The sequence below is a fragment of the Heptranchias perlo genome, chromosome 24 (genome assembly GCF_035084215.1).
Source record: "Heptranchias perlo isolate sHepPer1 chromosome 24, sHepPer1.hap1, whole genome shotgun sequence".
Lineage (NCBI taxonomy): Eukaryota > Metazoa > Chordata > Chondrichthyes > Hexanchiformes > Hexanchidae > Heptranchias > Heptranchias perlo.
In genome coordinates this window covers 10752642-10765036 of record NC_090348.1, presented here as the reverse complement: position 1 = coordinate 10765036, position 12395 = coordinate 10752642, and the positions used below count along the sequence as shown (strand labels likewise).

The window sequence follows — 12395 nt, the reverse complement described above, 5'->3', positions numbered from 1 at the left end:
TGGGGGAAACACTCCCAGTTGAAATGAACGTATTGCAGCCTCCAGCCTGTGGGAGCTGCAAAGATCCATTTAACAGGTTGGGGGGGAGACCCTCACTCATTGCAGGAGGTCACTCTGTCACTTTGGACAAAGTTTGGCCTGCACCACCCTCCGCCTAACACTAAAATTCACAAACTTGCAACCTCAACCCCAGTGTGCAGACACATTGACCTACCTTGCGGACCCCCTCAAATGTACATTTTGCGGATGGGGGCCGCCATAGCTGCAGTCATGACCTCCTCGGAGGACGAACAGCATCACCAGCCTCACCGGCCACGCCGTCCACCTCTGACACGTGGAGCTCCACAACACAGTGCTGTGACACATCCACCTGCACAGCAAGTGGGAGGGCAACCGCAGAGAGAGATGCGTTGCAGAAGGCACTACCCTCGCCACAGTGTCTACAGACCGAGACTCAGCTTCCTGGACCTCTCTGAGGAGCAGTGCACACCGAGGCTCAGAGTCACTCGACATGTAGTCGTGGACATCTGCAACCTCCTTCATGCCGAGCTGCTCCCAGCTGGCCCGAACACCATCTTCTGACCTGTCGCTGTCAAAGTCACCACTGCCCTCAACAATTTCTCCTCCGCATCCTTCCAGGGTGCCACCGGGGACATCGCCGGCGTCTCTCAGTCGTCTGCACAAAAGAGCCCTGCAAATACACCTGCACCCATTCTGCAGTGACACAATGGGCGGCATCAGGTGTGGGTCTTCAATGTGATCCTCAGGAAAGGGCATTATTGCACAAACCAGACAAGAATGGCCAAGACGTGGCAGTAGTGGTGTCAATATAATATGTAATATGAGTTGATCCGAAATCAAATACAAGTAAAAACCATGACAAACCCTCAAACACCCTTGTGCATCCCCTTCACGCTCACGACACGTTTGCCTTACGCTGGCTACTGCACATATGTGATGCATGCCCTGTGGCTGCAGCACAGGTGGTGGCAGGTTGGGTGAGGCTGACCGTGAAAGGGATGCATCAGAGGGTGGGTATGAGACAGAGCCATGAGATTGTATGAGGATTGGGTTGAGTGGTAATGGTGGGATGAGTACTGTCGAGGTGAGTAAGTGCAGGTAAGATGAGGATGAGCTTTGAGTGGGTGTGAGGAGTAATGTGATGGAGCAGTGTTGGCAGTGCAGAAGGAGATGTAGGGTGGGGGCGGTGATGTGGCAGACGGAGTGCAGGGGAATGAGTAAGAGTACTCACTTCGGCTGACCTACTTAGGTCATTGAAGCGCCTCCTGCTCTCTATGCAGGTGCGTGATATGTTGGTGGTGCAGGTGACCTCCTCTGCCACCTCAAGCCAGGCCTTCGTGGTGAAAGAGGCAGGCCGCTTCCTCCCGTCCATCAGGGAGAAGATCTTTGTATTCCTCCTCCTCCTCCTCCCCCTCCTCCTCACCCCATCCAGTAGGACCTGGAATGAGGCATCATTAAACCTGGGAGCAGCCTTTCCCCTGGGCTGCTCCATGCTGTAATTTTGGCTTCTTTCTGCAGCATCAGTCAGTGGAGGACTGGCCCTTTAAATAGGGCTCCTCCAGCTGACAGCCTATGATGTGGGTGCGCAGCCCACCCGCTGCGCAGCTTTCCAGCGCGAAATCCGGAAGCCAAGGTAAGTGGCTTCAATTTACTTGCGATCGCGTGGCGAACCCATCGATTTTACTGGGTGGGTTACACACGTGCCCATTCGACCCCCCGCTGCCAACCCGCCTCCATCCTAATATCGGGCCCAATGACTCAGCATCCACAGCCCTCTGGGGTAGAGAATTCCAAAGATTCACAACCCTCTGCGTGAAGAAATGCCTCCTCATCTCAGTCTTAAATGGCCGACCCCTTACCTGCGACTATGCCCCCTAGTTCTGGACTCTCCAGCCAGGGGAAACAGCCTCTCAGCATCTACCCTGTCAAGCCCCCTCAGAGTCTTATATGTTTCAATGAGATCACCTCTCATTCTTCTAAACTCCAGAGAGTATATGCCCATTCTACTCAACCCTACCTCATTGGACATCCCTCTCATCCCAGGAATTAATCTAGTGAACCTTCGTTGCACTGCCTCTAAGGCAAGTATATCCTTCCTTAGATAAGGAGAACAAAACTGTACACAGTACTCCAGGTGAGCTCTCACCAAAGCCCTGTACAATTGTTGTAAGACTTCCTTACTCTTGTGCTCCAACCCCCTTGCAATAAAGGCCGACATGCAATTTGCCTTCCTAATTGCTTGCTGTACCTGCATGCTAACTTCTTGTGTTTCTTGTACCGGGACACCCAAGTCTCCCTGGACACCAGCATTTAATAGTTTCTCACCACTTAAAAAATATTCTGTTTTTCTATTCTTCCTACCAAAGTGAACAACTTCACATTTCCCCACATTATACTCCATCTGCCTCCTCCTTGCCCATTCACTTTACTTGTCTATATCCCTTTGCAGACTTTAGCTGAGGCCCAAGCACCAATCCTTGCAGTACCCCTCTAGTTACAGCCTGCCAACCTGAAAATGACCCGTTTATTCCTACTCTGTTTTCTGTCCATTAACCAATCCTCTATCCATGCAAATATGTTACTCACAACCCCATGTGCCCTTATTTTGCATAACAACCCTTTATGTGGCACCTTATTGAATGCCTTTTGAAAATCCAAATATACGACATCCACTGGTTCCCCTTTATCAACGCTGTTAGTTACATCCTCAAAAAACACTAATAAATACGTCAGGCATGATTTCCCTTTCATAAAACCATGTTGACTCTGCCTAATCATATTATGATGTTCTAAGTGTCCTGTTACCACTTCCTTAATAATGAATTCCAGCATTTTCCCGATGACTGATATCAGGCTAACTGGCCTGTAGTTCCCTGTTTTCTCTTCCCCCTCCTTTCATGAATAGCGGGGTTACATTTGCTACCTTCCAATCCGCTGGGACCATTCTACAATCTGGGGAATTTAGGAAGATCATAACCAATGCATCCACTATCTCTGCTGCCACCTCTTTTAGAGCCCTTGGATGTAGGCCATCAGGTCCAGGGGATTTATCGGCTTTTAGTCCTATTAGTTTCTCAAGTACTTTTTCTCTGCTGATAATAATTACTTTAAGTTCCTCACTCTCATTAGACCCTTGGTTCCCCATTATTTCTGGTAGAAGCCATAAAGCAAAAAAGATCAGAGTTATATGATCGTTATTGCATCAGACCTGCTGGTCCTGAAGACTGGATGTTGCCTTATAGAAGGCAACACAAGTCTGTCACTGCCTCACCGGTGAAGCATTGCTTCCATATGCATTGCTCTTCTATCAATTGCAGGTATGTTAGTCGTGGCCTCTGTACCCAGTTGGAAGGGTAAGGATGGGTATAAGCAATCTTTCTTTGATGTCCTGTACCTTGACCAGCATCCCTGCATTCTTCCTCCTCCTCCTCTTTGTCCAATGATGTCAATAAAGTGAGATTCCCAGAGGGTCACTAACAGCGCAAGGAGCTAGGGAACTTGCAAAAATGGCAAACCCCTTTCATGCACACGCATGGCCAAAATTTTCAACAGGTAAAGTTTCAGTAACGACAAAAAAACAAGTAGCGCCAATACCTGCAGGGAACTGGCTGTCCCTAAAATAGCTCCTGCTTGAAACGGCCGGAAAGAATAAATGGGCAAGATTCCTGAGTGCCGTCATCAACTGAGAGAATCAGGGCAGACACTGCGTGGAATCATGTCAGCGTCCCACATGGCATCACTCCCCCTAATTTCAATATGTTGATGAAGTTTCCGCCCATTTTGGACAGGAACTTCCACCACCTGTTCCAAAGCGCAACAGAAAATTGGACGCCTCCCAAGAATGGTGGATCTGATCTACATCCAATTTCTTGCTCCCAGATATTCAGCAATCTCTACCTGAAATGCATCACCATTTGTCACCTAATTTTCTGCTATTATGGTCTTTTTCTTTCACTTGATTCATCTTATTTAATGATATTGCCTTTGGATTTGATTGGGTACATACGGAAAATTTATTTCCTACGGTGAGGAAATCAAGAACAAGGGGACATGATCATAAAATTAGAGCTAGGCCATTCAGGAGCAAAATCAGGAAGCACTTTTTCACACAAAGGGTAGTAGAAATTTGGAAATCTCTCTCCCAAAAGGCTGTGGATTCTGGGACAATTGGAGTTTTCATGACTGAGAGAGATAGATTTTTGTTAGGTAAGGGTATCAAGGGATATGGAGCAATGGTGGGTAAATGGAGTTGAGGTGCTAATCAGCCATGATCTAATTGAATGGCGGAGCAGGCCCGAGAGTCTGATCGGTCTCCTCCTGCTCCTTATGTTCCTAACCATATTAAATGGCATTTCTGATTCATCTGCACAATTGCTAATTCTCTCTGCACCTTATTCCTCTCCTCCAAAACTTCTGCTTCCTTCTAGAATTAGGTTTCTTCTGTGAGCTTCGACATTCTGCTTTCTATACCTTTGTCAAGATAATCTTCGAGCAGCAGAAGTGAAAAGAACAAGCCTGTGATGCATTATTAGTCACCTGTCCAACTAGACTGTCTACCACTGAGTGCAATTCCTTGGTTCCTATTACTCAAACAAGTTATTGTTCAATTTATGATGTGCTCATTCAACCCTTTCAATTTAGACACTCTTCTCCTCTAAAAGTAAAGAAATATAAAGGGTAATTTTGCATGTATGTTGGAATTTTGGAGGTGGAGGACCAAGTACCTGAGTTTTCTGTCCATTCATTTAATTAAGTAGGCTGTGTAATGGGTGCCAGGATCACAGAAGCAGAAAATGTGCCCATAAATAGCCATCAAATTACCATCATCTACCAATTCTGTTATATCTTCAGAAGCATTTTCAGTACATTTTCTAAGCATTGGCTATCTCTCATAGTCCTGCCTTGGTTGTAATTATTAGTTTTACCCTGTTAAACAGTTCTGACTGTTCCAATGGTGGTAATGAGCCATATAGACAGGGAAGATTCCATTTTTGATTATTGATCTCTACTGAGTTAGCTGATATTAGCTGGGTAGCAACAAGGGCACCAGACTGGCCTCAGTACTCGGGCTAAGAAGAGGGCAAATCAGTCAAGTTTCCTGTTCCTGATCGGTATCTGGTAATTCAGCTGGAAAGTGAGTATGCATGAGGACAGGACTGGGCTCTGTTATGACGACGAGCCTGTCAACACTCACTCATTAAAGTCACACGAGTGGTCAGGTATCAGAGGTTCGCTTGATGCCTATGGAACTGTACTCCAACATGAGGCACTGCCTTCAGGAAGGTAGTAGAAGGGGACAAAAATGTTTCTTCATGATGGATTCCAACATTTTTTCTTCGAGATCAGGATTAGCTAGATCCTAAAATTTCCAGGATCTTGTGTCAAAAACTAAACCCTCATCTATTTTCCAGTCACCTAACACTACCCCGGTATTTATTGAGCTGTCACAAAGTTAAGCCACAGCTCCTCCCATTACATCCTAATTTCTTTATCTATCTATGGGCAACTGGTCCCGTTGCATTCTAAATATTCAAGCATTCCAGTTTTTTAATGACCACTGGAGGTAAATTTTACAATTTGAAATTAACCAGCAGGGAGTTTCATGTGACAAGACTGAGTATTCAGGAATTTGAGCATGGAAAGAACTTGTGTTTATATAGCGCTTTTCATGACCTTGGGACGTCCCAAAGTGCTTTATGGACAATGATGTACTTTTTGAAGTGGAGTCACTGTTATAATGTAAGAAACGCGGCAGCCAATTTGTGCACAGCAAGCTCCCACAAACAGCAATCAGATAAATGACCAGAGAATCTGTTTTCTATTGATGTTGGTTGAAGGATAAATATTGGCCAGGACAACTCCCCGACTCCGAATAGTGCCATGGGATCTTTTACACCCTCCTGAGAGGGTAGACAGGGCCTCCTTTTAACATCTCATCTGAAAGACAGCATCTCCCACAGTGCAGCACTCCCTCAGCACTGTTGTGAAGTGTCAGTCTAGATTGCATGCTCAAGTTCCTGGAGTGGGTCTTAAACCCACAACCTTCTGACCCAAAGATGAGTGTGCTAACAACCGAGCCAAGGCTGCCCCTTAGAAGTCAGCTCACCTGATCTGCAGCCCACACAATTTCCCATCCGTGACAATGAACGGAAATTGGTGCGGGCCGCAAACTGGATGCAATGACCTCTGCACTCGAATGGGTGCTTTGGTCGCAGGTAGCTGTGTGTTGATGGTGCTAAATTATAAAATGTACACACTCATCTTTGCTTGAACTTGGATTTTTTTCCTGCTCTATGGCCTGGAATTTCCTCAGAGCTACTCCCACTCTGCTAATATGACTTTGCCAGAAGAGTGGTGGAAACCCCGATTGCATGGGTAAAAAATGGCATTTCTGCCGCAAGACTGGTGAAGTCCGGCACCGGAGCGGGTGCAACTCCGAGGAAAATCCAGGCCAATACCTTGTGTGAAAACTATGCTGTTTAACATTCATGCACTCTTCTACCTTCGTACTATATCACCTCTCTAATCTTTAACAGGCCCCATTTTATATATTCTCCTTAATAATTTAACATTGGTGTTCTCCATTTTCTTTGCTTTTCATCTAGATGATCTTTCTAGAAGTTTTAATTTAACTGAATATTATTCAATCTCCCACCTTCATTAAATACTTTTAGACATATTTTACACTTCCCTTTTTAGTCCCTTAAGTCCAGGAATTGACACTAAGGCCTTGATTTTAAGCCCCCTCGCCCAGCTAGAATGGTGCATGCGAGGGGTTAAGATTAGGCCAAATCCACTTTGATAGGTCACTCTGTTCTTGCCTGATAACTTTCAAGTCGGCTGAGGCTCCCATTACAGGCAGGAGTGCTCCCCCCAGGCCCCTTAAGGAGTCCTTGGGGCCTCCCCAGCCCCGGCCTTGCCTCTCCCTCTGTGCACTGGCATTGGCTGCCAAAGGCCTTCCCCAGCGCTGAGGTAATGCCGAGGACCGTTCCTTTGGGTCCCCGGCGTCCTAATGTTCCTGACCTGATTTCCCGCTCCCACCCGCCAGCCCTGATGTCAGTCCTGACAGTTTCGGGCGGGAGACAGTGCTGGAATATTTAAAGGAGGCCCAGTATTTAAAATAGCCCAAGCCTCATGCTGAGCTGTCCTTGGCGGTCTCCCTCCCACCTACGCCTCTGTCTATCCCCAACGCACCCCCCAATAAAAATCAAGGCCTAAGTTTCTACCTCAATACAATGCATAGTTAATTTATTGCCTTTCTTATATTGTTCAATGCCATGCATCTCTAATAATTTCCTTGTGTATCTATCTTATTTCTGGCTTAGAATATTGTTTTCCTGTAACCTGGTGTGTACATTTCACAGTCTATTGTTTCTATTCCCCCCTCCCCCAACGTACTAAATTGCTAATGCTCAAGTATTCCCTTCTCTAATCTTCCCATCTAACAAGTTCCAGCTCACTACTAAATACTAATTCAAATATCCTTCCCTGGTTTCTGTTGCTCTGTTGAGAACCAGTCCTAAATTAGCTTCAGGGACTTGCCTCCTCCTTTTTGAATGCTGCCTTTCTCCATTTATTTCAGATTAGGATAATTAACACTTCAGATAATTATAACTCTCCTGCACTATGAAGTTCTCTCTATCTGTTGAAATAATTCTCTACCACCCTGGAGTTTAAACCTTTCATCTGCCTCAGCAGTCTACAGCAATTCCTGGTTATTGATTTTATTCCTTTTGCTATCAGATTTTCAGATTTTGCATATCTAAAACTAAGATTCCTTTTTTGATCATTGTTGAGACAATCCCTCGCAGCCAAAGTTACCTCTTCCTCAGCTTCTTCTGTCTCTTTTAAAAACACTTGGTTATTTGAAATTTGTCCTCCAGTTTCAAATCAGGCCTCCCACTGGGCAATTACATCCATATTTTTAGGTCACACACAGTCTTCCAGCTCCAGTGCCTTGTATGCTATGTTCCTTTTAGATTTGCGTAAAATTATTTTCATTAGTATTATACTGAACCCTATCATTTTATATCCTCTGTCCACAATGCAGCTCTTTCACTTACTCTTAGATCTAGTTGCAATGTTATCTGATTTAACCCTTTTCATTTTTCTCCTTCCGGTTAAAATATTTGCAAATTTCTTTTACTTAGAATTACATAGATTATAAAGCACAGAAACAGGCCATTCTATCCTTATTTAAATGAGGCCCGTGTTTCGAAAGGCCCAGGCCTCAGGCTGAGCTGCCCTTGGAGGGCTCCCTCCCACCTACACATCTGCCCGTCCCCAAGGCACCCACACCCCTAGTAAAAATCGAGGCCTAAGTTTCTACTTCAATGCAATGCATAGTTAATTCATTGCCTTTCTTATATTGTTCAGGTCCATGTTGGTGTTTATGCTCCACACGAGCTTCCTCCCACCTTTCTTCATCTAACCCCATCAACATATCCTTCTATTTCTTTCTCCCTCATGTGTCTATGTAGCTTCCCCTTAAATGCATCTATGCTAGTCACCTCAACAACTTTTCACATATATCAAGGTCTAATTTTGTATCCTCCTGCCCCATTGATTTTCAAAGTAGTCCATCCTTGCCAACCCAGTCCAAGTCTTCTCTGAAACCCGTGCCAAATTGAAATGTACTTCATTGCTTCTTCTCCACGCATTGTTCTCTAACAGGCTAAAGCCGATTATCCTGCTTATCCTTGACATAATCGCTGATTGTTCTCCTGAAAATATTGTTTGCATTCCTACAAACAGTGGATTGTTTCTCCTGATAGTAAAAAGGTACAACTGTCACATTATAATGGAGAATCACTGGTGCACATCACTGATTTTATGTGAATCACACAAGCCTATCTATATGTTGTGACTGAGTTGCAATTTTGTCAAGAATATCACCTTCGATCCTTTCGATATTTTAATCAACCTGGGTATAAATCAGTTCTGATAGCTTCTTACCTCAGGAGAAGATAATTGAGATGGGTCATCGTCTGTATAGGTCATGGTGATCAACTTGTCTTCCAAGATATTGACCAGATAGTTGGCTATTACACGCTGTTGAACTGGGTTGCAATTAATCTCCAGGGAAAGTATCAAAGGGTACTCGGATGTCTGTGACAAAAATAACAGCAGGAACTTTAGCACAGGATTAATTCAAGTTCATTGGTCTTCAATCCATTCTGCACCAGGATGTACACCACAATCTCCTGTCAACACTTCAGAATAATCTTTTCTCATTAGATACAACAGCTGTTGTATATTTCATAGCTTTTTAAATGTATTTGTGAACCAATATCCCATGTTTTTAAGAGATTAGAACAAAGGTTTAAAATGTTCTTTTTAACAATACAATTTACCATCTTTAAAAAAAGAGGAAATGGATAAACCAGAAATTATAGGTCAGTTGCCTTGCCTCATTTGTGGGCAAATTTCTCGAATTCACAATAAGGGATGAAATAGTGAACACTCAGAAAGGCATGAAGTTATCAGGGAGAGTCAGCATGGATTTGTGAAGAGCAGGAAGTATTTGAGTAATTGAATTGGATTTTTTGAAGAAATCATGGTGTATATAGATAAATAGAATACAGTAGATGTTGTAGAAATGGATTTTCAGAAGACTGCAGCGGTTCAAGAAGGCGGCTCACCACATCATCTCAAAGGTAGATAGGGATGGGCAATAAATGCTGGCCTTGCTAGTGAATCCCATTATCTTCAGAATTTTTTTTTAAATTGATAAGGTAGCTGTGACAAATATAATGTACTTTTGTTGGGTTTTGGTTCTCAGTTGTCCCTTTTTAAACCCAGTTATTGTCCATTAGCAATTTTTTTTTAATGGTTGCAGTTCAGATCCCTATATCAAGCTTATTTTGATACATGTGTTGCAAGGTTGGCTCAAGCTGGCCTTTGAACTGTGGGATTGAAGGGAGGAACCATAGTCAACTTTGGAAAAAACATTGATGGTATAACTTGTTCAGTCAAACGCATGGCAGTCAATGAATTTGAATTTGACTGTTAGCTGTCAAAAATCCAAAGAAACCACAGCAACTATTCTGATTTGATGCTCTACCACTTTTGAAGACTGAAGTGAGAATTTATGGAGGTGTAAAATAATCCAATATCTAATAGTAATGCCCCTGGGGGCATTACCATCACCCTGCCTAGAACTCAAGGCAAGGATAGACATTCTTGAGAAATGAAGAGTTGTGATTCACCCATAAGAGCGATCCAAGATACAAGAAATGGAATATTCTAGGATAAAAAGATTTAAAAGTCCCAAAAATGTAACAGTACCAAATTAGAAACTTGGGACAAAAATTAACATATTAATGGGATTGTAGCTCAATACAGGAAGACATCGACAGGTTAAAGGAGTGGCCAAATTGTGGCAGATGCAGAAAATTGTGAAGTGGTACATTTGTGGAAAAAAAAATCAGTGAAAGAATTACACCCCAAAGGCTCAACAGAATGGAGGAACAGAGATCTAGGGGTACAGATACACAGATCTCAGAAAGATGGAAGTACAGGTTGAAAAAGCCATAAAATGGTAAGTGGGATTCTGGGTTTTATATGTAGGGACATTGAATGTAAAAAGCAAGGAAGTCATTTTTCATTTGGACATGACATAGCATCACAGAATATATGAGCCTTGACGGTGACTGTCAGCAGGCTATTCAACTGGGTGAAACTTCACCAAGGCAGATCCTTTCCTCACCCAACATCCACACGCATCCTTCCAGCAAGGATTGATGGATAGTGATAGGGAGGGAAAACCTTGGCCACCTTTCTCTTCCCCAATCTAAGAGCGATAAGGTTAATTATAGCTTCACAACATCTGGCCTAGCTGAGAGTTAACTTGGGATAGAAAGGGGATCAAACCTGGAACCTTCCTGATCTCTAAGGCTCAACTACACCCTAAATAAACTCGTTGATCCATCATGGAACCCCTAGTATGACAGTTCTTAAGATCAAGATGAAACGTAAACTCACCTTCGATCATTGTTCTCCCCAGAAAGCTGTTTTGCATATCTAAGTTTCTCTGTTCCCACACAAATTACATAGTATTGCTGCACTGAGCTCGAACTCCCAACATCAGCAATGAGTTGCACTAACTTTATTGTAGCGTATTTATTTATAACACTTTTAGACTTTCCAGTGAGATGGGATCAAACTTATAGGTTATATAAACTAAATAGTACTCACCTCAAACGCATGCATATTAATAACTTCGATCACGTCCTTGACCAGAATCTTAGATGTTAAGGCGAAGCCATGATAAACTCTGGGCTCATTTTCAGGTCCATCCCAACAATCCAGTTCCAAACAGCGGCAGCCTTTTTTCAAAGCGCTTACAAACCAAGGGAAAATAATAATGTTACAATGGATTCAATTAAATTAACAATTTTGTTACTCCACGTTCAATTACGCCCTGACCCCGTTTCCCAGGCAACGTGTGGTATAATGACGGCTACAAAAAGAGTCATGGGCATACTATTTTGTCCTTGTACAAGACCTTGGTCAGGCCTCAGTTAGAATACTGTGTCCAATTTTGGTCTCCTCACATGGTGGGTGATATTGAGGCTTTGGAAAGGATGCAGAGGAGGGTCACTACACTAATTCCCAGTTTAATGCATCATAGTTATCAAGATAGGCTTAAAGAGCTGGGACTCTACACTTTAGAGAAGCGTAGACTAAGGGGTGATCTGATCGAGGTTCATAAGATGATGAAGGGAATAGATTGTGTTCGAGTTGACAGTTTGTTCCAACTAAATACGTTAGGGAGGACCAGGGGTCACAATTTTAAGTTGTACAAGGCCAGATCTAGGTTAGATCTCAGGAGTTGTTTCGTTTCCCAGAGAATAGTTGACCTCTGGAACAGGCTGCCGGCTCGTGCGGTGGACGCCGATTCGCTGAATTCCTTCAAGTGAGAGCTGGACCTGTTTTTGGCTGGGGCAGAGATCACCATGTATAAAAGTTAGGTAATGTAATGTATAGAATTATCAGGGCCAGAGTGATCTCCTGGACTGGTTTTAATCGCTGCGGGGTGGAGGGGGTGGGGGGGCGGGGAGGTGGTCGGAGAGGAATTTCCCAGGTTTTTCCCCCCAAATTGGCCTGGGTTTTTATCTGTTTTTTTACCTCTCCCAGTAGATCACATGGTTTTGGGTGGGGTGGAGAGTGTATACATTGTGATACACAGGTTATCACAATTGTGTGGGACAGGCTGGGACCAGAGGGTCTTTTCCTGTCTGTCATTGTTCGTATGTTTGTATAATACTTACCCTGACCAATGGATGGGCATACATGATATAAGCGCTCTGGGACATTTTACTCCATTAAAGGTGCTATATAAATGCAAGTTGTTGTTGTTTTTATAATATATA

At 43.7% G+C, this 12395-nt stretch overlaps 1 protein-coding gene across 1 annotated transcript in view; it reads right to left on the bottom strand.

The window, feature by feature from the left end:
• The window catches only part of LOC137341469 (1-phosphatidylinositol 4,5-bisphosphate phosphodiesterase zeta-1-like), a 56744-nt gene that overhangs the window by 27706 nt on the left and 16643 nt on the right, over positions 1-12395 (bottom strand). Inside the window, exons 5-6 of the mRNA XM_068004572.1 lie at positions 11218-11362; positions 8977-9129 (exon numbers count right to left, since the gene is read on the bottom strand). Of these exons, the coding sequence (XP_067860673.1) occupies positions 8977-9129; positions 11218-11362 (298 nt within the window). The remainder of the gene's footprint in view (positions 1-8976; positions 9130-11217; positions 11363-12395) is intronic.